Here is a 24,236-nt window from a genome sequence, read left to right on the forward strand (position 1 = left end):
CCTCGAGGTCGCGATGTGAGCGCGTGCATGTTGTCCAGACCCCACCAGAACTCGCCGTCCGGCTGCACGTCGCCGAAGCCGGCGGCGTACTCGGCCCAGGTGCGGTTGAAGTCGAGCCGGCTCGCCGGCGTCGACGCGTCGCTGCAGCAGCACGGTCCAGGCGCCGTCGGAGTCGATACTGCAGACGGCCGGCGTGTCGCGCTCGACGGCCGGCAGGCGCAGCGGGAAGCGGGCTGTCCTGCCGACCAGCTGCGGTCGCACGCCCGAGCAGTCGCGCGCCGGCGGCCGCTCGTCGTCGAACGTCTGGCAGAGGCGGCGCAGCGCCCGGCCCGGCTCGGCCGCCTCGGCCAGTGCCGGGCCTAACTCGGCGCGCAGCCGGTCAGCCACGGCCGTCGCCAGCTCGGGCAGCCGCGCCGAGAGGACCGAGTCGAGCGCGTCGCGCAGCGCCGGCTCCGTGGCGTCGGCGGCGGCGGCGGCGGCGGCGGCGGTCGGCGCCGCGCTCAGGGCCAGGAGCAGCAGCAGGGGTCGGCACATGGCGAGAGGGCGGCCGGCAGGCGCAGACGATGGACGCCGACGCCGGGTCCTACTCCATCCGCCGCTCGGAGCGCAATGCCGGCGTGCCAACGTCGACCAGCAAAAACCAGCCCCTGGTCCGTCTCACCTCCGCACCCTGTGTTTGTGGCCTTGAGAAACCCCTGCTGCCCAGATGGACTATGACCATGCACCTCGGACGTCAGCATCCCGACAGAAGAACACAACACGGCCTGTAGCGCGTGCGTTTGTTTAAACTCCTGACGTGAACTGCTGAGCGTTGAGCTGTTGGTTGGCCACTACCTACTGTGCGAGCTGTCAAACTCCGAATGTCTGCTGAGTGACGTCATGAGTGACACTGAGTGAGTCGCTGTCGCCACGCATGCATAATGAACTACGGCGCCGAAAGCTGAAGATAAAGTATATGTCTCGATGTGCTGACCACCATGAATGCTGGACACAATCCAGCGCCCCGAGAAGGCCCGTGGTGCAGGCACGACCATGGCGCAACGATAAACACGTCAACAGTAACTTACAGCCAATGACGTTGAGAACATTCGTGACAGCACAGGCGCTGCGACGATGCATGAAAATCTGGGATGGACAAGGAAAACTTTTCAACAAAGAACGATGGTTTAGGCTATGTGCGGACTGAAAACAGACGGCACATTGCAATATTGCTAGGTAGCCTTTGAGGCATCAAAGAGACACGGCACGCCAGAGTCAGGCACTACTAATACGTTGAAACAAGGGTAGATCCAGATGCCACATCGCGTTCGACGCACTCGCGCGTATGTCCGGTATCAATCCAGTCTGGAATGCCAACAACATTTTCAGTCATCTCCCAACTGTTAATTATAATGCAGCGCTTATGTCTGGAACCATGGCCAATGGCCCACTCAACCAATCGTCAAACGCGGTCCGAAAACATACCGACAAAAACATTAAGCAGCTCATAGTGGTATGGATCGCATCCGAGGCTACGTAAGCGGCTATAACCATATATGGCAAAACTCGCGTAGCCACGAGCTTTCGAATGTTGCCACTATCTATACCCCGCATTGGTCTTTTAATTGCAATGCTGTGTAATGCTGTGCAATCGCAGTACCAGCCTACCACCATTTCTAAACCCACCCACATAATATCCACACGTGAGAGTAGGGGTAATTTCATGGTAAAAGATACGTTATTCCAGTTTCTAACATATACACGATAAACTTCCCCCACTATATCTGCAGGTTATAGCCAGTTAGGTCTTATGTCCGGGCCGAATTCCACCGAGGCATATTGACTTAATTTCAGCCGCGTTAATGCTGTATGCTTTCTTGTTTTTCCTCACTGATTTATCGCCAAGTATCTTTCTGGGATCAGAATTTCTGAATAATCTCCCTTCGAACCCTTCCACAAAACTCAGAGCATTGTAACTTTTCATAAACACAAACTTTTCATGCTATCCCACCCCACCGTCTACAAGTCAGCGTCCGTGAGGGTTATTTTTCCTAGTTTTCTGAAGTCACTTTATCCCTGGAGATGGTACCTTTGGGGGATAGGAAGAGCAGCAGCCATATTTTCTCATCGTGCATGGTAGTTTATTTCCATGCGACATCTCAAGGCAAATGCTTAATTATTCCCACATATGGGGAAGGGAGTCTTCCCGTTCTTCGGTAAATGACAGCCCTCTTTCAAGAGTATCTCACAATGACTCGACCTTATGACCAGCTCGTCAATGCGTTGCGATAATTCCGATCAAAAGTGTGCATTTAATTTTTTGGAACGGGGTATATTGAATTTAGACGATACGCTGGTAATAACTGTTTCGACAGGACAACAAGACAATCCGAAGACCGTTTCTACTGTTCCGCACCCTCCTCCTCCTCTTCCTCGTCAAACTCCCCTTCCTCCTCCGCAGTGGCGTCCTGGTACTGCTGGTACTCGGACACAAGGTCATTCATGTTGCTCTCCGCTTCCGTGAACTCCATCTCATCCATGCCCTCGCCCGTGTACCAGTGGAGGAAGGCCTTGCGCCGGAACATGGCAGTGAACTGCTCCGAGACGCGCTTGAACAGCTCCTGGATGGCGGTGCTGTTGCCGATGAACGTGGCAGACATCTTGAGGCCACGGGGCGGAATGTCACACACAGCCGTCTTAACGTTGTTGGGAATCCATTCGACGAAGTAGCTGCTGTTTTTGTTTTGGATATTAAGCATCTGCTCGTCCACCTCCTTCATGGACATCCTGCCTCTGAAGATCGCGGCCACGGTGAGGTATCGCCCGTGGCGCGGGTCGCAGGCGGCCATCATGTTCTTGGCGTCGAACATCTGCTGGGTGAGCTCGGGCACGGTGAGAGCCCGGTACTGCTGGCTTCCGCGGGACGTCAGAGGCGCGAAGCCGGGCATGAAGAAATGAAGACGGGGGAAGGGCACCATGTTGACGGCCAGCTTCCTGAGGTCGGCGTTCAGCTGGCCAGGGAATCGTAGGCAGGTGGTCACGCCAGACATGGTTGCAGACACCAGATGGTTGAGGTCGCCGTACGTTGGAGTCGTCAACTTCAGAGTGCGGAAGCATATATCATACAGGGCTTCATTGTCGATGCAGAATGTCTCATCCGTATTCTCTACCAACTGGTGCACGGACAGCGTAGCGTTGTACGGCTCAACAACGGTATCAGATACTTTAGGAGAAGGCACAATACTAAAGGTATTCATAATGCGGTCGGGATACTCCTCTCGTATCTTGGAAATAAGCAGTGTTCCCATTCCGGAGCCGGTGCCGCCGCCAAGAGAATGCGTCATCTGGAAGCCCTGCAAGCAGTCGCAGCTCTCCGCTTCTTTCCTTACAACGTCCAGGACTGAATCCACCAGCTCAGCGCCCTCTGTGTAGTGACCTTTTGCCCAATTGTTTCCGGCACCGCTTTGTCCGAAGACGAAATTATCTGGTCGGAAAATCTGTCCAAATGGGCCAGCACGCACCGAGTCCATGGTTCCAGGCTCGAGGTCAACCAATATCGCCCTTGGTACATACTTGCCCCCGCTGGCCTCGTTGTAGTAGACATTGATGCGTTCGAGCTGCAGGTCGGAGTCGCCATGATACGTCCCTGTGGGGTCGACGCCATGCTCGTCGGAGATAACCTCCCAGAACTTTGCTCCAATTTGGTTGCCACACTGCCCTGCCTGAATATGGACAATTTCCCTCATTTTTCCTGATTTTGTTCACCGTTAGACCACAAAAGACAAAGACACAAAGAGACAACGACAAAAATAATGGTTTCCAACGTCCCAAATCCCGAATTATTGCCCCGCATACAAAAATACAGTGATTTTTCTGTCATCGCATTGTTAGCCACGCGCTAAACCTCGCGCATTTCTTCGAAGAATGTTTCAGATAAGAAGCAGTATGGCTGAATGAATTAATGAATGGGGTTTAATGCCCCAGACGAAATGTACATCACGAAACATGTCTGGTATCACAACGTTGGGCAAGTTCGAGATTGTTTTGCCAATAATGCCCAAAGTAACGCAGTAACAAAATGGATCAACCGAGGAACATTCATTGTTGTGTTTCTCATTGTTTTTAAGTTGACTTATTCCAAGCACATATTGTCATGAAAAATAAAAAAGTACGTACCAACATTCAATAAACTTACGTTTGATGAAATAAATTAATAAGCTTATTTAGATAATATAAACCCCACAGCAAGACGCAAACACAAGCCAAGTTATGTTTTTGTTTTTGCCTGAATGGATATAACCGCAAGCAGCGCGAATAGCCTCTGATTGGTAAGGTTCACAAGATGACTGGCAAGGTCACTGTTTTTCAATACGAAAAAAGTCGACAAGTATGATGTTTACAGAAACCGTAACCGTGTTTGTCCCGTGGCTGCGCACAAAGAGCACGCGAGTCAAAACATTGCACTTCGCTTCGGTGCAGAAGTGATAACTTTGCGACATGCATATTTTTACATTAGCTTTGTACTTTGAGTAGTCCAGGCACACTGTCTCCCTCATCACAGCGTCCCAAGTGTCATGTTACCTTTTGAAATAGCAGCGCCTTCCAAACTCGCATAAAAATGCATTTAATCACGTTCATTAAGGCGCATCTTACGTCCGAAGCGAGCGGAATTGTTTATAGACTTGGCATGCTTGCCGGCGCGTAGACAAAGTAGCGAAAGCGTAAGCCTAGGTAAGCAGAATCGTAGACATAAAAGACAACCCTCACCCTTTGGCCCCAGCATGAAGTAGAGCTGCGAACAAAACATGCCATGGCCTGGTGTATAATAAATTCAGCAATACCTAGTTGACCGCTTGAGGTCAACCGGTGCCACCCAGGACAGGACAACCTTAATGCATGGTAGGATGGAGTCGTCACTGGGACTGAGCGATGCACTCCGCTGCAGAAGCTTTGTGGCGTCGCCTGTCGCTCACCCTGGCGGGAAGGGCGGGCACCACGGAGGAACCGAACCCCGTACCTCTTTTCTCTCTGACGTGCAGTGGTTAACGCAGGTGCGTTAATCACTACACTATCGGCATTTGGCATCGGCATACCATACCATGAGATTGCAATGTCTCAGAGTAAAGAACGGTGCCCCTCAGACCATATAAGCACAACATCGTATTCTGAATCGAAGTCCGCACTAAAACGACCTTTGGGCGGTAAAACGTTAAACAAGGCTGTCAAATGCCTCCGGTCTAGGTGGACTTTTGAAAGGTCACTTTCCTATAACAACTGCCTGTGTGGCCGTCATAGCTCATTTGACCAACACAACCCGGGACACCAAATTTGGCGACGATGACCGTTACCGCTCTTCTACGGCCTCAGAAATGGCGCCCGAGGTTTGGCGTTCACCTCGTGCCACGCCAGGGTCTGTGCCGGGAACTGTATCTTCTTCTCATGTCACGCATATCTGGAGTTCCTATACAATACCACTGTTTGCCAGAGATGGGCATAAATCTGCAGGCCTACAATCTGCACGACATTTTTTTGTTTTGTTTAGATCGCGCTTGCATTTGAAAACCACTAATGCAATGCGTATTGCATTGGATTGCGGATCAGATCTCCGGCTGTTCTGGTTCTGGAACCCAATTATAATTTAATAAAATCGTCCTTTGCATGTCTTTTAACACCTTTTATCTCGATAGGAGTGGCGTGGCATGGATTTCTAGTCTCGATATCAACAGGGTGCTTTTGTCCACTCAATAATGTTGTCTGAGCCCCCGAAACGCAGCATAATGACGCATGCTTTTCGTACTTATACGCCTGCTTTCGGTCCACTACACAAACACCCCGGATTTTCGCAAAAACAAAGGGTTATAACTGGATTAGTTTTTTGATAGCTTTTGGGTTTTTATTGTTACATTTCAACTCCGGAGGGTTTTACGGAAACTACGATTTGTTTTCCTATTTTCGGGCCTTTGCCGCGTTCCTAGATGGCTTATCACAACAGAGACAACGCTTGCCGGTGTGCTAACTACAAAATGGTTCCCTATGACTTTATACGTATCAAAAAACGTGTACCATTGTCGACAGCGATCATCTGATCAACTTTACAAACAGCATCAACTGCATTCACCATTAACGGTTTCGCAGTTCACCTTGGTGATACAAAGCGCGAGTATCTGTCCGGGATCGCATTGCAGATCACAGGGCGAACACGCTTCCGCGAGGCACATTAGAGATCACAAAGCAAACGCTTTCCGCAAATCACAAGGGATATCGCGATACGTTCACATTTTCGTAAATCATACATGATCACGAAGTTAACAAGTGAGCGAAACTGAACGAAATGAAGAGTTGTGCTCCTGCCATTGCAAAATTCTGCAAACACCCCAGCTTTTCGCTTCACTTTCACTCAAAATCAGGACAACAAACTGTTGATGTGTGTAAAATGTGATGACGTCACTCATGTTTCGTAATATATCCTTCGCAGCATCACGACGGATTGACATGTCATTATGCATAGTTTGATAGCTTTCTAGGCGATCTTTCCGTAACTACGGGCGTGGCTGTGGGAGCGGCCCGCAGGCGACGAGCCGGCGGGCTGTTTGCCGACCCCCGGCGACGAGCGTCGCCGCTCGGTGCTGCGCACGTCGACGCCTTCAACAGTTCCATCAATGTCTGGTTTGCCAGGTTTACAATTCCTACCTTTGAGAATCCGTGCATTGCATGCTCATGTCATTCATTGCATCCATTCACCATAACTTGGCCAAAATGTTCCATCTATTTTGCATTAATTGCTCTTTTATGATCTCCATTCACGACAAAATGAATCAAATGAGAAAATGATAGGTCCTCAAATACGTCAACGGCGGGTGTTTTTTTGTCAACAGATTCACAACAGTGTGAGTTCACGAAGGCCGTCACGAAGATGACCACGCCGCCGCTACGTCGTCGGCTGGCGCGGCCGGACCCACCTGGCGTCGAGCAGTTCGCCGATGCGGACGCGGTAATAGCCCTCGGCGTCGTCCCAGTTGTCACGCAGGTGCGGGTTGTCCGTGAAGTGGGTCACCTGCTGGTCACCCAGGCTGGGGCTGGCGAAGTCCTCGGCGAAGATGTCGGTGGCGCTGGTCGGCGCGTCGCGGCTCTTGCGGCGCGCCAGCGCCTCGGCGCGCGTCCGCTCCGACTCGCTCGGCTGCCGCTCGCGGGCCGGCGCCTCCGCGCTGCCGGACGAGCGGTGATCAGTGCCGGGCGGCGGCGGCGGCGGCGTCCCGCGGGTCACTGCTGCGGGCAGCCAGCGACGCCCGGCCGCACCTCACAAACTTCGACAGCTTAGGGCTAGGGGCTAATTCAGTTGTCGTTCCTGTGCTAGACATTACCACGAAGCAGACTATTTCCACCCCTCATATGACACCCGCAATCGAACGTAATTGCCTGTGGTCGACTGCGCACATTGAACATTGGAGCCTACGTCTACGTCAAACGGACAAATGTTGGTCCTTCCGCTCCTGCTCAGCCTCCGTCTCCTATCCCTCCGCCCCTGCCCAGTCCCAGTCCCAGCCTCCCGTCTGCTCTGTCCTTGTCCAGTCTTTACCCGTCTCCCGTCCTCCCAGTCTCCTTCGCTGCCCAATCCTCTCAGTTTCCTTTGCTGCACAGTCCTCCGAAGTCTCCTTCCTACCCGGTCCGCCCCAGCTTCCTCCGCCCCCTTCCAGTCCTCGCCCGCCTTCCGGGAAGCGGCCGGTGCTCACCCGTTTGCCTCTGTCTCGGGCCCGCTGGCGGCGGCCGCGCCGCTCTGCGGTGACGTCTCCATGCTCTCCAGGACGCGCAGCTCTGGCGGGCTGCCCGGCTGCGACCACGAGGTGGCTGAGTCCTCGGTGGCGTGGCCCAGCTTGCGCAGCAGCCGCTCACGCTCCTGGCGACGCCGCTCGATCAGCGCCTCCTCGTCCTCCTCCTCGTCCACCTCCAGGTCCAGCAGCCTGCCGCAAAAAGACGTCAGCGGCGGGGCGGGCGGGGCGAGGCGAGGCGAGGCGAGGCGAGGCGGGGCTTCTGGGCACTGCAGTTGGCCGCGGCGACAGCTGGCGTGGCGCACGACAGGCAGCTGTGGTCCCAATCGAGCCACGGGGCACGCGGCTCCACTCTAGTGTGTGCCAAGTGAAGACGTGACAAATGGGCGCTCCGAAAATGGCGTGATGTGGCTTGAGCATTTGTCGATTAATGATCCAGAGTAGCAGCATTTGCAAATATATGCCTTGTTCACCTCCACAAAATATGTCAATGACTGTGAATACATAACAGCTCCCTGCACGTTATGTGGTATACTTACAGCCAGTGAGCGCATATGAACGACGTGGAAGACGTCCGTGGCTTCCAAAATATTTTAACAGCCGTCTGACGATGTGACACTGCCATATGATAACACTCTCTCCACAGGAAGCAACACAATGATGTCTGGCCCAGAAGAATATTCTAACTGCGGCTGGCGCGGCGGACCGGTAGCAGCGTCAGCGTGCGCTGGACTGACACTTACTCATCACTGTCCTCCTCCTCCTTCTGTCCAGCCAGGCCCTCCGACAGACTGCCCTTGAACTTGTCCTCGTCGTCATCGCGGCGGCGGCGCCGGTCCCGGTCCCGTGGCGAGCGGGACCTCCTGCGGCAGCGCACGGCAGCGTCAGGGACAGATAACATCACTGATACCGAGACTGGACCACCGCACGGCTCGCGGCTCTGGCCGCCCGGCCGGCGCGGCACACAACACTGCCAAGGCGGCTGCCAGCATGGGCCAGGCGTCGAGCGCGCATGTCAGACGCTGCCAGCACAGTACAGGAGCGCATCAAGCGACAGGGCCCTTTAAGTGTTTACTAGGACTTTATGGCGCGCTGACTGCAATGACAAAGAAGGTGCCAGCCCAACAGGAGAACCTCCGACCGACGGCGGCATCAGACAGCGCCGAAGTCGTACCGCCTGTCCCTGTCGCCGGCGGGCGGGCGGCGGCCGTCCTCCTCGAGCCGCCTCTTCTCTCGTCGCTGCAGCAGTCGGTCACGGCTCTGGCGCCGCTCGCGCCGCTCCCTGCTCTCAGGCCGACCGCCGCCACCGCCGCCACCGCGCCGCTCCAGCTGTCGGCCGCGCGGCGGCGGCGGCGCGCGCCGCTCAGCCTCGCGACTGGCTCGCCGCGGCCGCTCGCGCTCCTCCCGCCAGCCGGGCCGCGCCTCGGTGGAGTGGCGCCGCTCCTCGCGGCCCGGATGCGAGCCTTCGCGGTGCGAGCGCGGCTCGTCCCGCTGGGAGCGCGGCTCGTCCCGCTGAGGGCGGCTCTCGTCACGCTGAGGGCGGGACCCGTCACGGTGAGAACGGGACTCGTCCCGGTGAGAGCGGGACCCGTCCCGACGGGAGCGAGACCCCTCACGGTGAGGGCGGGACTCGTCTCGGTGAGAACGGGGCTCGTCCCGGCGAGAACGGGACTCGTCTCGGTGAGAGCGTGACTCATCGCGGTGAGAACGGGACTCGTCCCGGTGAGAGCGAGACCCTTCCCGGTGCGAGCGGGACTCGTCACGACGGGAGCGGGACGACCGGCCCTGGCGGCTATCCTGCTCGCCGGACCTGGAACAGGACGACACCAGCAATAGTCACCGGGGGATCGTATTGTGTACGTGCTCTGATTATATATGTACAGGCACAAGGATAGAGCAAGGAAACGCATAGCCGGCGCCACTTCGGACAGCAAGCGTGAGGTCGTTACGCTTAAGAATGAGTACACATATCACGCCATTACATCGGTAAAAACACATGATTGATTCCAAACAGTTCTATAGATAAGGCAAATATATATTTATGATAAAAATTTGGGACTTACTACTGACATCCGCATTAATAAAGGCGTGTACCCGAAATATCAAGCCACCTATCTCTTCGCTCTTCTGGTCATTCTGCGATAGAGGCTATCAGCACTGTCTTATCTAATGAAAGAGCTATCAGTAAGGCCCGTTTTATCTAACACAAAGGCTATCACTACTGTCTAATTTATGTCTTTCAAATGCACTTCACGACTTAAATGCACTCCCAACAGTTCTACATAAACACCATGAAGGCGATTTCATGGCATCATTTTGAACGCATTATACCAGCAGTGCGAACAAATTACTGATACCCAGACCGTTTATGCATGATGCACAGCATACATGTAGCAGGCCGATGTGCACCCCCTAAATAGTTCCGGTACCCTGACAGCTTCCCTCTCCCGACCACTGACAGCGGGCCGCGCCCGGCACGGGACACAGCAAAGTTTCAGGCAGCTGGCCGGCGGCGGCGGCGGCGGCGGCGCGGTCCCGGACCGTAGACACAACGTGGGCGGGCGTCGGCCACCCGCCAGCACTCGCCTGCGCTGGTGACGGCCGGCCAGCTCGGCACGCGGCTCGTCGTCGCTCAACTCGATCACCTCCGCCTCGGCCGGCAGCGAGTCGAGGCTGATGATCTCGGGCGGCGCCGGTGGCGGCGGCGGCGGCGCCTTCTGCGCCAGCTCCTCGCGCACCTCGGTGAACACCTCGTCCAGCCGCGCCTGCAGCAGGGCCTGGCGGCGCCGGCAGGCAGGAGGGCCGTGAGACGCATCCTGCACACGACACGCGACACGACACGCGGCGCACGTGGAGGCAGGGCCACACGAAAGGCACGGGTCGTTGGCCGACTGTGGTAGAAATAATAAAGCATCCAAATTCCACTTGAGAGTAATGCAACATAGGCGATTTAGTGGTCAAATGTCCCAGATTTTGTACTAAAGTGAAAGTCAAATGCCAGGCCTTTGCAAAGTGTTCATTAGCAGAGGGCTGACAAGGATTACCTGAATGTGCAGACTGATCACTGTACATGACCCACACATCCACCAGCATACCACGGTGTGTCCACGGGAACCGGTTCGACATCAGGGAGCTACGTAGCTGACGCCCACCCCCTCCGAGCGGCCTTACCTTCTGGTGCATGAGGTCATCCAGGTCGAGTGTGTCCTCCAGCGCCGGCACATCCATGCTCGCATCGTTGCTGATGGCTGGCGCCTGGACTGGGCCAGACTCGTCGCCGGACGAGTCGTCCACATCCACCAGCCGCACGGGTGGCGGCGGCGGCGGCGGCGGCGGTGGCGGTGGCGGTGGCGGAGGCGCCCGCTCTGGCTCCGCCGACGGCACGGCGGCGACGGCGGCGGCGGCGGCGGCGGCGGCGGCGGTGGCGGCGGGGCCGTCGGCCGCCGGCGGCGAGCCTGGCGGACGCTCGTCCGAGCGGTCCCGGTGGCGACGGTGCTTTCTGCGGCGGTGCGTGAACGTCAAGGGCCGCAGCAGACACACTTATGGTGAACCGCGCACACGCTGACGACTGATACTAGCCTGGGCAGCTCTGGCAGGGTATAAATCCTGACAAAGCACGAGGAGCACGGAACATCCGATAACCCACCAGACAGATAGATGTTTTAGTGAGCTTTCTGCAAGATTGCATGTGTGACAGTGGGGTATGATGCCAACATCTGGCATTGGTTTGGAGATGCATACTTTGGGAAAATTATGACTGACCACCTCACATAAACACCAATGCCAACACACTTTCTTGTCAAAACAGAAAAAGTACTGTAGTTGGCAAAAGCACATCCATGCAACAAAGAAAGCAGCATGTCTAGGGGAATAACCATGCCAAAAGAAATTTTGAAAGTTACAAGTTGCTTCTTGCAAAATAATGGTTGCTCCTATCCTACTTCCATCACTCTTACTTGTGTTTGCTGCTGGAATGTCTATGTTTGTGGCTCTTGGACCTGTGATGATGATGATGTTTTTTCTTTTTCTTGGATGACCTGTGCGAGGACCTGCCACGACTCTCCTCGCCCTCTACAGATGGACTTCGTGACCTCTTTGATGATGCCTGACGACTGAAGTCCTCTGGTGATGATATGTCTGACATCCCAATGTAGCTAGAACATATCAGACACAACTGCCAGATGAAAGCAGAAACTTGGGGGCAAATACAGGTTGCAGCAAACATATTGTTATCACCTTTGCCTTGGTTTTTGATGCACCACATGCACTCAGGGAGAACAAAGTCTATAGGCTTTCACCTCTTTAAATAAAAAAGTGCACAGTAAGATAAATTTACAGATGCAGTGATAACCCAGATGCTTTAGGGGGAAAGCCACATCTGAAGATACTGAAGCAAGCATCAGATCTGATGAAACAAGCTGAATTATAACTTTTGGTATGCTTTTTGAAATAAAGGGCCTCTGTGGTCAAAAGATGTTCTATGTTTAGTACATATGCTTCTCAAGATGATTGATTAGGTCATCATGCTTTACAAATATTAATTGACAGCCAGTTGATGGTGGTCATATCTGGAAATCACACATACAAATATGCTCAAGATGTCAGCAATTCAACAAGATGATTATATTTGCCTTACCCTTGATTCCTACATGGCCAATGGAATGGCAGGCTCAAAATCATGTTATTATGATGTCATGAATGCCTGGGTGACCTTGACATAGCTTTCTCCAAAAAGTTTATAAATATTGTGGGCATCTGGCTAAAAAATTGAGTTTTAGACATTAAGTCAGGGCTGTGAACTGTACCAAATTATCTCCAAGATGGCTACTTCAGTTCAAAACCCCATGAAAATGTGTAACATCTCCTTAAATGGTTCTGCTTAAATAACTGTTCATTTGCACATTTAGGTGATGGCTCCAGGCTTATGCTCACACATTGTGCACCACAAAGGTACATACAATGTACATACAGTACATACCATGTGCTGGACAACTTTGTCACAACAATGAATACCACACATCTCAGTGTGTTGAACCTTTGAGCTCATGTGTGCCAAACTGAGGCCAGTACACAGTAAGCTGAAATTCAAACTCCTTGGGGTAAAAAATGTTTTGAGGTAGTTTGAGCAGTTTCCTTCTCAATATGATAATTCCTTGGAACATAGGCTTTTTATGTACTGGAATTGGTGACACTGCATGCCAAACTCCGAGTGCTTTGGCATGGGTTGTAACACCCAGATATGTTCGGGGTTGCTTATTTTATGCAGTGTGGGGGGTATAAGTACATTGTTTTGCTTTGCCTGCATTATGCATCCTGTACTTCTTTAAAATACACATTGAATCAACCTACCTCTCAACTTGAGTCAAAGCCATGCTGGAATGCCCAGAATGTGCCGCCAGCGTAACACAAAATATATAGGGCTAAGCTTGGTCTCAATGATCTAAGCGGTTTTTGCTACAGTGAGCCGCTCCCACTTAGCTGTCTTCAACGCTTCTTATGAAAACAATGATCCAGTTGCAGTACGACGTCTGCGCGTAACTGTGGTGCGACGCCGCCGCCCTCCCGTTCACTTTCCCTCGACTGAATGGGCCCTACGCTTGTTAAACGCGACGCATAGTAGATGAATACCAGACAAGCGGCATTGCGACGATCGCACTGCGCCACTATAATGTGCGCCATTTCATGACCCAAAACATGCCCCTTTTGTTAAAATACAGCAAATCTCTGATCAATACTTGACTAGCACTATACCATACCTTACCTTACCTTATCGTGATCGGAAATTATAAAAGGCCACTAGGCCTGTAGGTCCCGGTCTCGTCAGGCTCCCGGTTTGGCTACCAAACAGTCTCAAATTATGGATAGATTTAGTGTGGGACGTCATAAATGACGTCAGCGCAGTGCATATCAAGCCTAGACTTGAACTGGTCACCTGAGGTTGACAACACGACCGGGTATGGAAGAGCGCTCCAATCGTTGACAACCCGCGTGCTGAACGAGCTACGACAGATGGGAGTCCTACCTCGAGGTTTTCTGAGCTTCCATTGGTGTCCTCTTGTCACCTCCGAGTTGTGCCTTGTCAGGAACTCCTCTTCCGACAGCGATATACCTCCGTGAAACTGCTGGTACACTGTTACCATGTCTCCCCTGCGACGACGGTAGTGCAGCGAGAGCAGCTGAAGGAATCTGAGCCTCTCAGGGTATGGTTGGCGCCTCACTTCACACACAAGTCGGGCTCGTCGCTGAACCCGCTCCAGCCGCTTCTGGTCCAGTTTGTCGAACGGGCCCCAGATGGCGTTGCCGTACTCTAAGTACGGACGTAATAAGATCTTACAGAGCAATGGCAACGTGCGATCATCGATGCTGGCAAAAGACCGCCTCACGACCGCTAGCATCTGGTTGGCCTTGGAGATCGCTCCTGCCGTCTGCACGTGGAGCTTGAGCCGATTATCCACGAAGATCCCGAGGTTCTTCTTGGTGGGTTCGGCCGCGATTTCGGCGCCGTCCAAGGAGTAGGTCAGCCTCGGGTTGCAGTTCCCGATATGCATTTTTATGCACTTTGCTGCGCTCAAGGGAAGCAGCCACTCCTTTGACCACTTGGCCAGGGAGTCGAGGTCAATATGCAAAGGTGAGTTAGTCAGGGGCCTCCGGACACGACAATAGACCTTGGTGTCATCCGCGAACATCTTGACCACGCTTCACGACAATTTTGAACAGCGTTGGTCCAAGCACTGATCCTTGCGGCATGTCACTGACAACGTCGGTCCAGTCCGGTTTCGAGCCCTGGACCCGCACTCTCTGCATCTGGTGAGCAAGAAAAGCCTTGGTCCAGCGTACCAAATTACCTCTCACACCGTAAGCATGACGCTTGGAGAGCAGACGGTTATGCCGCACAGAATCAAATGGTTTGCTGAAGTACAGGTACGCCACGTCCACTGGCCCTCCATCCTCTACTGCGGCGCTCCGATCCTCCATGACCTCCAACAGCTGGGTGATACAGGATCGCTTAGGGAGGAACCCATGCTGGGCTGCATGCATTAGTCCAGACTCCGAGACGTGATGAAGAAGGGCATCACTGACGAAAGTTTCGGGTATCTTGGAGGGAATGGCAGTGAGGCTCACTGGACGGTAGCTCGCTGGATATTGCCGGTTACCCTTCTCGAAGATCGGGACTACCTCGCCAAGCTCTCACTCGTGGGGGAGCCTTCCGAATGCTAAAGATTTTCGGAAAAGCATGCTGAGGGGTGCTGCCAGGACATCTGGCCCAGGGGCGCTCGAGGTCTTCAGAGCAGCCAATTTTTTTGCCACTGCCTGGTTAGAGATGTCCACGTCATCCAGAAAAGGTCCAGTAAAGTTGCGCGGCAACACAGGCATGGCACTAGTACCTTCGTCCGTGAAACCACTGGCGAAGAATTTGTAGAGGACGTTTGCCTTCCCTTCGTTACTGCTGGTCAACACTCCATCATCAAGGTCTTCCACCCTGCATCTTGTGCGCAGCCTTGAGTTGGCGTACCTCCAAAAGGCCTTGGGGTTTCTTTTGAGGTCCGCTACTGATTTCATCTCATACTCTCCGAGGGGGCTCCGGCTGAACTTTCAGTTGATAATCACACTCATCTTTTTTCTCATACTCACCAGTCATATTATAACTGGTTTCTTAGATGATTTGTTGATTTCATGATTAGACGATTAGATTAGATTAGATAAGATTGATTAGATTAGATGCGCGGCGTCATCACATAACGTGACCACGTACACCATAGCATATTTAAACTCCGAGTGTCTGTAGCGGTGGACCATGCCCCGGGACCGTGTGTCAGCATGTAAGGCGAGTGGGGCGATGACTCATGTCTGAGTGAGGAGAACAATCACGGCTCGGAGCGGTGCATCACGGTGGCGCCGGCCAGTCGCACGCAGATCGTGTTGCAGGCATGAGCCTTGGAAGCAGTATAAGAGGTGCTGCTCGGGCGCGTGGGGTGGGTCTCTCCCTGTCGGCGCCTTGTACGGCAGTTCACCGCTGCGTGTGAGGCAGTCCGACCGAGAATTCTTTTCATCATCGAATACAAGCTATTTCGGCCGGAATGCCCGAGACCCCGGCAGCGGCTGCAGGCGGTGTGACGACGTCCATCACGGCTGGGGGCGCAGCGACACCAGCGTCAGCCAGCGGGAGCAGGACCGTCACGCGGGATGGAGGCGGGCCGTTTGACGCCCGGCTCATCCCGGAGTACGATGGATCGTCGGACGTCGTGGAGTGGTTCACGCGCGCAGCGGTGTTGTGCAGGCATCGCGGCGTGGACCTGACCGTCGTCCTGACAGCACGGCTCACGGGCGGCGCCTTCGCTGTCTGGCTACAGATGCCAGAGGCATCGCGGGACTCCGCGGACGCCGTGCGCGACGCGTTGTACGACGCGTTTGCCATGGACCGCCTCGCGGCCTACGATGCCTTTGCGAGCCGCCGTCTGCAGCCTAATAAGTCTGCGGACGTGTACCTTGCAGACCTGCGCCGGCTCGCCACCCTGTTCGGCGGAGTGCCTAACAGCGCACTCGTCTGCGCATTCGTCTCCGGCCTGCCAGACGAAGTCCGCAAGACGATCCGGGCCGGCACCCGCGCGGAGGTGCTGGACCTAGGGAGCGTTCTCTCACGGGCACGAGCCGTGCTCAGCGATGAACGCGTCGCTGTGGCAGCGGCCGTGGCGCGTGCAGAGGCGTCTCCACGAGCTCCGACGACGCGCTTGGCGAGATGCCCACTGCGACGCTGCTGGACGTGCAGTGAGTCGGGCCACATCGCCGTCGCCTGTCCACAGCGTTGGTCAGGAAACGAGTCGGGGGACGCGGCGTCAGCGCTAGCGTCGTCTCCCTGCCATTAAGGGGCGCGCTGCCCACCACCCGGCTGGAGGCGAACGAGCGGATGGTCAGCGTGCTGGTGGACACGGGCTGTACGGACACGCTCGTGTACACTGGCCGCTGCGAACAATGGACACCGCGGGCGGTGAAAATGGCCACGATTAACAGCCAAGAACTCAGATGCTGCGGGACCGGCAGCATAGTGGTTAACACCAAGGACCGTCGAGTGACGCCCGAGGTCCTGGTAGTGTCGGACCGACCGCTGTGTGTTGACGTCGTGCTAGGCATGAGTGACATCACGCCCCTGGGAGGCATCAGCGTGCGGATGCCGACAGACGTGCGGTTCTGTGCGGCGGCAGCTGTGACCCAGCGAGGCCTGGAAGTGGATGCAGCCGACTTTACGGCGAGGTTTAGCGGCGAGCAGCAGGCGTGGACGGTCGCCTGGAAGTAGACGGAAATCACAAGTCCAGAATGTCTACGCAACGTGGTGGCCGAGTATCTTGTGCCCGCGGACGCGCGGCAGGCGTACGACGCGGAGATCGACGCATGGATCAGCAATGGCTGGCTGACGCCGTACGACCAACAGGTGGATGGACCGCAGCGCGGTCTGGTGCCGCTGATGGCGGTACGGCAGGCAAGTCAGGATAAGGTGAGACCTGTCCTGGACTATCGCGAGCTCAGCAGCTTTGTGGCGGCCCACACGACGGACGCGGACGTCTGCGCCGACCAGCTCTGAAAGTGGCGGCGACATGGGACACGCGTCGCTGTGGTGGACCTGCGCAAGGCGTACCTGCAGCTGCGCCTGGAACGCCGACTGTGGCCCTACCAGACGGTCATGGTGCGAGGACAGCGCTACTGCCTGACACGACTGGGGTTTGGGCTCAACGTCGACCCGCTCATCATAAAGGCTGTCGTTCGTGCAGTGCTGGCGGAGGACGCCGGCATGCAGCGCGCCGTGCTCACATACGTGGACGACCTGCTGGTCGATGAGGACATCGCGAGCGCAGACCGCGTGGTGCGTCACTTCGCTCGCTTCGGCCTGGCCTGCAAAGCGCCGGAGCGTGTAGCGGACGGCGCGCGCCTGCTCGACCTGCGCGTGGAGCTGGTGGATGGGCAGTGTGTAATGGATAGTGTGAGACGTTGGTGTGAGTGTATGATCTTTGAAGATCAGGGGTGCGTGTAGTAGTGGACCATGCCCCGGGACAGTGTGTCAACACGTAAGGCGAGTGGGGCGATGACTCATGTCTGAGTGAGGAGAACAATCACGGCTCGGGCCTGTGCGTCACGGTGGCGCCGGCCAGTCGCACGCAGATCGTGTTGCGGGTATGAACCTTGGAAGCAGTATAAGAGGTGCTGCTCGGGCGCGTGCGGTGGGCCTCTCCCTGTCGGCGTCGTGTACGGGAGTTCACCGCCGCGTGTGAGGCTGTCCGACCGAAAAAAATTTCATCATCAAATACAGTGTCGTACAATTCGGTTTAGCAGAATAAGCAGCCTGGCTTTGCTTGACGGTAAAATCAACCACGAAATGACACTGGCGATGCGGACACCTTGCTGATTAATTTGATTAACTAAGTTACAAACAAAGGGAAACAATAAAACAGAGGTATTTGAGAAACTTGCTGAAAGCTATGCTGAGTCCTTGTTGACATCACCAGAAAAATAAAGTTTAGCTATGGTCTGGATAAAATCACGTTTCCTTTTAAGAACATTTTATTGCAGTTCTTTAGTACAGGACCGGGACTGCATTTTCGTAACAATTGGGTCACGGATGTCTACACATGTACATAGAGTCGTTAGTTTGCATAAACCTCCGCAAATATCCGCAGCAGAGCACACATGTGAAGAGGTGGGAAACTGCGGTCCTGCGTTGTTGCATAAGGCGCGATGTGTGTGGGTGCCTTCCCATAGAGTACGCCTGGACCTGTTACCTGGACGTCTTATGTGGATGGAGTACGCTGGACAACTGGACCTGGACTGAGCGGAAGGGTCGAATAGCCAAGATTTTGGGACAACCTTTGTAGAAACGACATGAAAGCGCGTAACATTTGACTTCATAGTGCTGTTGCTGTTATGCCGTGCAAGATATCAGACGTCAAGATTGCAATCTACCTTACTTGTCATAACAAGTGATTTTGGTTGCTTTTTTGTCATACATAATGACTGGAACCAGCGGTATCAGCCAGCAGCATGGTGGTGCAGGTACAGGACCAGGTGCTGAGCCAGATAAACATGGTTGGCTGCGATCTCACTGGCCAGAGGTAGCATTTTTCACAGGATTGACTGGGATGTCCATGTTGGTTGGCTTTGGTACAACACTTGCTGCATCCAAAAAGTCAGATCCAACATATTTTGGCAAGGGCCTTGTGCCTGAACCAGTGGATACCAAGAGTGCACAAAGACTGTATGAGTCTGGAAGCTCCCTGGCAGTGAGAGCCTTGGGAAGAGCAACACTGTATTCTGTAGGGGGTTTTACTTTGTTTTGTTGTGCCATATGGAAGCTAAGTGGTGCAAGCAATTTTGAAGAATTTCGACAGAAAATGGGCCATATCCTTCCAAAGGTGCCCCGGAGTGATCCACCTACTTCCAAGGTAGACTTTGAAAACTTGACTGATCTGTTCAAGTATGTCATTGATGAAGACAAGAAAGAAAAGGAACTCAAAGCTACTGTGCATACTGCTGCACCTGTTGTGAAAGACAACAGCCCCATTAGTCCAGAGTAGTGATCAGTTGGCTTGAATGGCTGCATTACTGAAGTATCAGGCACCCATGCACATTTCTGCTGTGGATCTCTGTCTGATGTGCATAGATTATGTCAGAGTGAATTTGTGACAGGTGTGTGTCATGTGAATGCTGAGAAATAATGTAACAACAAATGCATACAATGTGTCCTGAATGCATCTGCTACTGATGCAGTACATATTTCATTTTTGTCACTGGTAAGGCAAGATGATAAATACAGGCATTGGATGCCTCTTGAGAAACTATTGCATTCATCTCAGGGATGTCGTTAGCCATTGGGTCCAGATGCCTTTCATCTAATCCATTATCTTCCAGGCAGGTGACACATTTCACTCAGGGGCAGTGTGTGGTAGCAGTCAGAAGCTCTATTGGGTCAAAATGAGACATTGGACACCCAAGGGACTCCAATGAAAAGTAATTTAGACAAGGGGTTCAGTGGAACCTTACAGCTCCTCCTACTGTTTGAGGACTGGGACTGGCAGTCCATCAGCTCCCCAATGGCGATGGCTGTGTAGTCATTGTGTGGTGGAGCCGCCCATCAGCCACTCGGCTCTATCACTAAATGGTCCATGGGGGACTGATGAGCAGCGCTGCCATATGGTCTCGTGGACCCCAACCGCCGAGCAGACGCCCCTGACGGCTCACGTGGGGAGGGGCTGTGCTGGGCGGGCGTCACGGGCGCTGACGACGCTGACAGCGCGCTACCAGGCGGCGCACAGCGAGAGCAGTGCGCTCACCAGCTCGGGCTAGCGCACGACGTCCGAGCTGCTCGCTGGCAGCAACGGCGTCGGCTACGAGCGCTGCACCGAGTGGAGCCGCCGCCATCTCGCCGCCGGCGAGCCTGGCGAGAACGCTGGCAGCGAGGCGGCGGGCATCGGCGTCTTCTGCAGCCAAAAAGTATCTTCTACCGTGCTGCTCACTTTCAGTACTGATCGTGCACCTGAAGCGGAGGTTTGCAGCTTCAGTCTTTGTAAGGTCGAATGGCACGTACCGGCATGGCACCGGCACGGCAGGGCACATCAACCCTCACAGTACTTCACCCGGCACGGCACTCTCTTAAAGATCGTTTCTAGTGCGGACAAAATTAGACAGCCCGTTCATTCCTTTGGCATTGTGCTGGGATTGGGCCCGGGCGGGAAGGCGGGGGGAAGCGGCGTCTGGTCGTCTCGTAATTCGGTATTTTACCTATGTCATTGCGTTGGAGAAGTGTGCCGAACCTCTCTTCATTCCTCTTGTCCTCCCTCCTCGGATCTCGCATGGTCAGCTGGCGGTGCCGTCCACATTCCAGCACGAACTTCATACTGTTCCTTAGGCACCAATTCCTCAGAGGATGTTCCTGTCAGCCTTTTTCCTCAAAACCAATTTCTCAGAGCAGGATGAATCAGGCCAGGTTGACACCAAACCAAACACCTCCCGTAAGTGATTATGCCATCACTTTTAAACACACGGAAAGAAGGTGAACTCGACGAAATCTGCAATGAACACACGACTCTAGTAAGTCTGACCGTCCTAGCGGACGGTAGGGCGCTGCGGAGTGCACCGATCGCGGACGCCACGGCGGAGCGGCGGCTCCGCAGGTGGGGCAGGCGGCACCTGGGCGGCGGCCGGCTGCACAGCGCCGCACGGCGGACTCGGTGGCATATCCGCGGCAGCGCCGCCTGGCGTGCTCGGCGGCACATCGGCGGCCGCGCCGCCCGACGTGCCCTGAGGTCCGGGGCTCGCCAGCAGTGGGCGGCGGGGTCGCAGGGACCGCCTGTTTCGCCACCAGATCCGCCCGCTCGGCGGCTTGATGAGGTGGAACCTCCGCCGGCCGATACCGACGGTGACGCCAGAGCGGTCCCAGCGGCGAGTATCGGCGTTCTGAACGTCCACTCTGCCGCCAAGCGGCAGGGTTGCGAATGAGCGGGATTACAGGTCGTGTCAATGTCGAACGTCCTCTGCAATCTCGGCGGATTTTTCATCGCACTGCTCGGCTGCCCGCTGCCTTTCCGCGGCGTAGGCACGGTGGCGCGTGGGCACCGGACCTGACCGCGGCAGGTGGCTGGAGAGGACCTGTGCTGGCGACCGATGGTCGGCCCGCGGTGCACTGCGCAGTTCGAGCAGACCGCGATCGAGCTGTTCGTCATTCAGGCAGCCCCCGGCTGACATGGCACAATCTTTTTACCGTTTCCCCGGCGGCTTCGGCATGTCCATTCGAGCGTGGATACCTGGGAGACGACATCTTATGATGAACTCCCCACCCCTCCAGGAGCCGGCGCAGCGTCGAGAAGTAGTTGGTGTGGCTGTTTGGATAGCGTGGCTGGTTGGCGATGGCATTCAGGAACAGGTACCGGCCCTCGGTGTCAACATCAACAGCCAGGCTCTGGAAAATGTCCATGTGGGAACTGTGCGTGCGGGTCTGCTTGCTCGGCTGCAGCTCCTTGCTCTGGATGGCGGTGATCGCCTGCGTTCCCACGTACAGCACCAGCGCGTTGATCAGCTGGATGTTGTAGCGGCAGCCGGGCTCGGCGGCCGCCTGCAGCAGCACCAGCGTGGAGCGCAGGTCCGTGACGAACGTCACCGGCGTGCGCGTCTTCAGGTACGTGATCAGCTCGTTTTTTTTTAAGCTAGGCAGCTGGATGAGCGAGACGAAGTTGGTCTGGATCATGGGGCCTCGCGGATCTTGGGGATCATGTCCACTTGCAGCCTGCTGGTGAGCGGGTCCGGCGGCGGCATGTTCCGCGGGAAGGCCGACAGCACCAGGTTGCGCACCTGGATACAGGTCGGCGGGATGACGTCGCAGAAGTTGTAGTGGTAGTCTCAGAGGAACTCGGGGAAATCGTGCAGCAGCACCAGCAGCACGCGCAGGCAGCCTATGTGCAGGATGGTGATGGACTTGGCCAGCTAGGCGTTGCGCAGGAACGGCGGCAGGACGTTGAAGAGGTCGATCAGCAGCTGCGCGTACGGCCCCCAGCCCTTGTGCTTCGGCGTGACCCCCAGCATCCGTCCGATGAACACCCGGTGCGAGACGATGTCGAGCCAGGCGTACACGAACCTGGGCGCCTTCTCCGGCCGTAGGGTGTGCAGCACGTTGCAGAATGCCGTCAGCACCTGGAAGTTAATGGCTTCCAGGACCGTCTTCGGTGCGTTGAGCTCTAGCAGCAGCGTGATGAAGATCCGGTGGTAGGGCAGCTGCTGGAACTCGGTCTAGCGCACCTCGTGACCCTGCAGCAGCACCACCGTCACAATGCCGAGCACCTTGTTGAGCGGGTTGATTTTGGAGACGGCGTGCGGCGACTCGCTGCTGTGCAGCGCGATCAGGCGCGCGAACCCGTCCAGCGCGCGGAAACACCTGGCACGCACTATGGCCGGCATCTATGGCGCGTGATCAGGTCGTCATGTTCCGACCGCGCCATGTTCGGTTTCAATGTATATTACACGGAGGTATGTCGGGCGCGTACGCGGATATATCACTGACTCTCGCTCTTGGCGCTAGCCGCTGCGCCGTGGCGCTAGCAGCGCCCGGCGCACATCAGGCCAGAGTGACACCAAACCAACCTTCCGCGTAGTCCAAACTAAAGCACTCACCTGTGATATCAATGATGCTGAACAATGTGCCCGGCTGAGCGGACATGCTACAACGCGGCGTCTTTGTTGGGAGGGTGCTGCTATTACATGATACAGATCCATGTAAACGACGAACTGGATTCAGAAAACGTTGCCGCCTGTGAGGTTCGAACTCACGACCCCTGGTTTACGAGACCAGTGCTCTACCACTGAGCTAAGGCGGCCGTGAAACCTTGCCTGCCCAACAACAGGAACGTTAAAAAACGAACAAGATTTCTTACAGTTTAAACACGTCCTTTGTAGTATGCGATGTTATACGATCTTACCGCCATAAGAGTCGACAATGTCAAATGTACCCAAGATAATAATGCTAACATGGCTAAAGGCGTGGTTTTTATGCCGTTCCGGAAATGTAAATGTGGTGTATGATGTGCATTCCTGCTTCGGTAGTTGTGGTTGTGGATGGTATGGAAGCTTCTAAGGTCAAAAACTTGTGAGGCCCTAGGGCGCACTGGCAGCTTCAACATGCATTAAATTATACGTCAAAAAGTGTTCAGAAGTCTTTACGCCATATTACGGAGCAATAGGCAAGAGCATATGACGTCATTGATATAGTTGACCTTTGAAATAGTCATAAATCAGTGGTAAGATTATAGCTGTTATAAATATATGACGTAACGTTTTTTGGCCTTTTACCATCGAAAATATTCAGGCTGATTTATTCCAGGATGAAGAATGCTGCTTAAATTACCGACCGTTACTTTAAACCACGCTCCATTGTTGTATTCACACCTGCGCTATTATGTGAACAAACGCGTCGAAATAGACCAATCCCCAAGCAAAGGCCTAAGCCGGTGAGACGCGTGGAGAGCGCAAAGGTTCGCGTGGTAAGGGCCGGGTTATGTACGCGAGATACGGGGTGCTCTTGCGGATATTGTAGGTCCCTGTTTGTGCGGGACGGAGACAGACCGATGGGAGACGGAACCATGTAATGCACTGCCGTGATATTTTCTTACAGTGAGCCCTAGTGTAATGAGAGCCGTGGAACGAGTGACCACCGTACAAGTAGTTTTGTATTAAGTTGACAAAATTGTGGAAGCTATTATTCTAGTCGTTTTTCCACTAGTATTTTAGTATTACAATCACTGCTTACAAGGCTCTTTGCAGGGTTTGTGATTGTGGGCACAAACTGCCACTGAAAAGTATTTTAGGCACCAGGGAAGTATGCTGAAGCACACTGCAGTCAAACAGTAGATTGCATGGAAGTGATAGCACTACATGCTTTCAGTCAAGATGTTTTCCATATATTTTCCCAGATAAGCTGTGAATGGCTCAATTATCTAGTTTGCCTGCATTTGCATCCAT

At 54.5% G+C, this 24,236-nt stretch overlaps 3 protein-coding genes, 1 non-coding gene and 1 pseudogene across 4 annotated transcripts in view; 1 reads left to right on the forward strand and 4 right to left on the reverse strand.

Moving 5' to 3' along the window:
* The window catches only part of LOC119105444 (serine/threonine-protein kinase PRP4 homolog), a 13,941-nt gene extending 4,890 nt beyond the window's left edge, over window positions 1-9,051 (reverse strand). Inside the window, exons 1-4 of the mRNA XM_037228908.1 lie at window positions 8,920-9,051; window positions 8,489-8,608; window positions 7,710-7,937; window positions 6,939-7,184 (exon numbers count right to left, since the gene is read on the reverse strand). Coding sequence (XP_037084803.1) covers window positions 6,939-7,184; window positions 7,710-7,771 — 308 coding nt within the window. The 5' untranslated portion in view covers window positions 7,772-7,937; window positions 8,489-8,608; window positions 8,920-9,051. The remainder of the gene's footprint in view (window positions 1-6,938; window positions 7,185-7,709; window positions 7,938-8,488; window positions 8,609-8,919) is intronic.
* On the reverse strand, window positions 2,291-3,824 carry LOC119105719 (tubulin beta-4B chain-like). Its single transcript, XM_037229199.1, has one exon. It carries the CDS (start codon window positions 3,723-3,725, stop codon window positions 2,382-2,384), a length of 1,344 nt encoding a protein of 447 aa, XP_037085094.1. The 5' UTR covers window positions 3,726-3,824; the 3' UTR covers window positions 2,291-2,381.
* A 9,328-nt stretch (window positions 9,052-18,379) lies between the features above and the next one.
* On the reverse strand, window positions 18,380-22,679 carry LOC119105445 (CCR4-NOT transcription complex subunit 1-like; annotated as a pseudogene).
* Window positions 22,680-23,023: 344 nt separating this feature from the next.
* TRNAT-CGU (transfer RNA threonine (anticodon CGU)) lies at window positions 23,024-23,095 on the reverse strand. Its single transcript has one exon. It is a non-coding gene; the product is annotated as a tRNA-Thr (tRNA).
* A 662-nt stretch (window positions 23,096-23,757) lies between these two features.
* LOC119106488 (regulator of chromosome condensation) overlaps window positions 23,758-24,236 on the forward strand; it is a gene marked incomplete at its 3' end in the record, with an annotated part of 14,608 nt that continues 14,129 nt past the window's right edge. Inside the window, 1 exon segment of the mRNA XM_037230143.1 lies at window positions 23,758-23,774.

The sequence above is a fragment of the Pollicipes pollicipes genome, unplaced genomic scaffold (genome assembly GCF_011947565.3).
Source record: "Pollicipes pollicipes isolate AB1234 unplaced genomic scaffold, Ppol_2.1 Scaffold_6138;HRSCAF=7277_pilon_pilon_pilon, whole genome shotgun sequence".
NCBI classification, from domain to species: Eukaryota; Metazoa; Arthropoda; class Thecostraca; order Pollicipedomorpha; family Pollicipedidae; genus Pollicipes; species Pollicipes pollicipes.

Coding starts and splice junctions, on each gene's coding strand:
- LOC119105719 (XM_037229199.1), bottom strand. CDS start 3,725: ATGAGGGAAATTGTCCATATTCAGGCAGGGCAGTGTGGCAACCAAATT.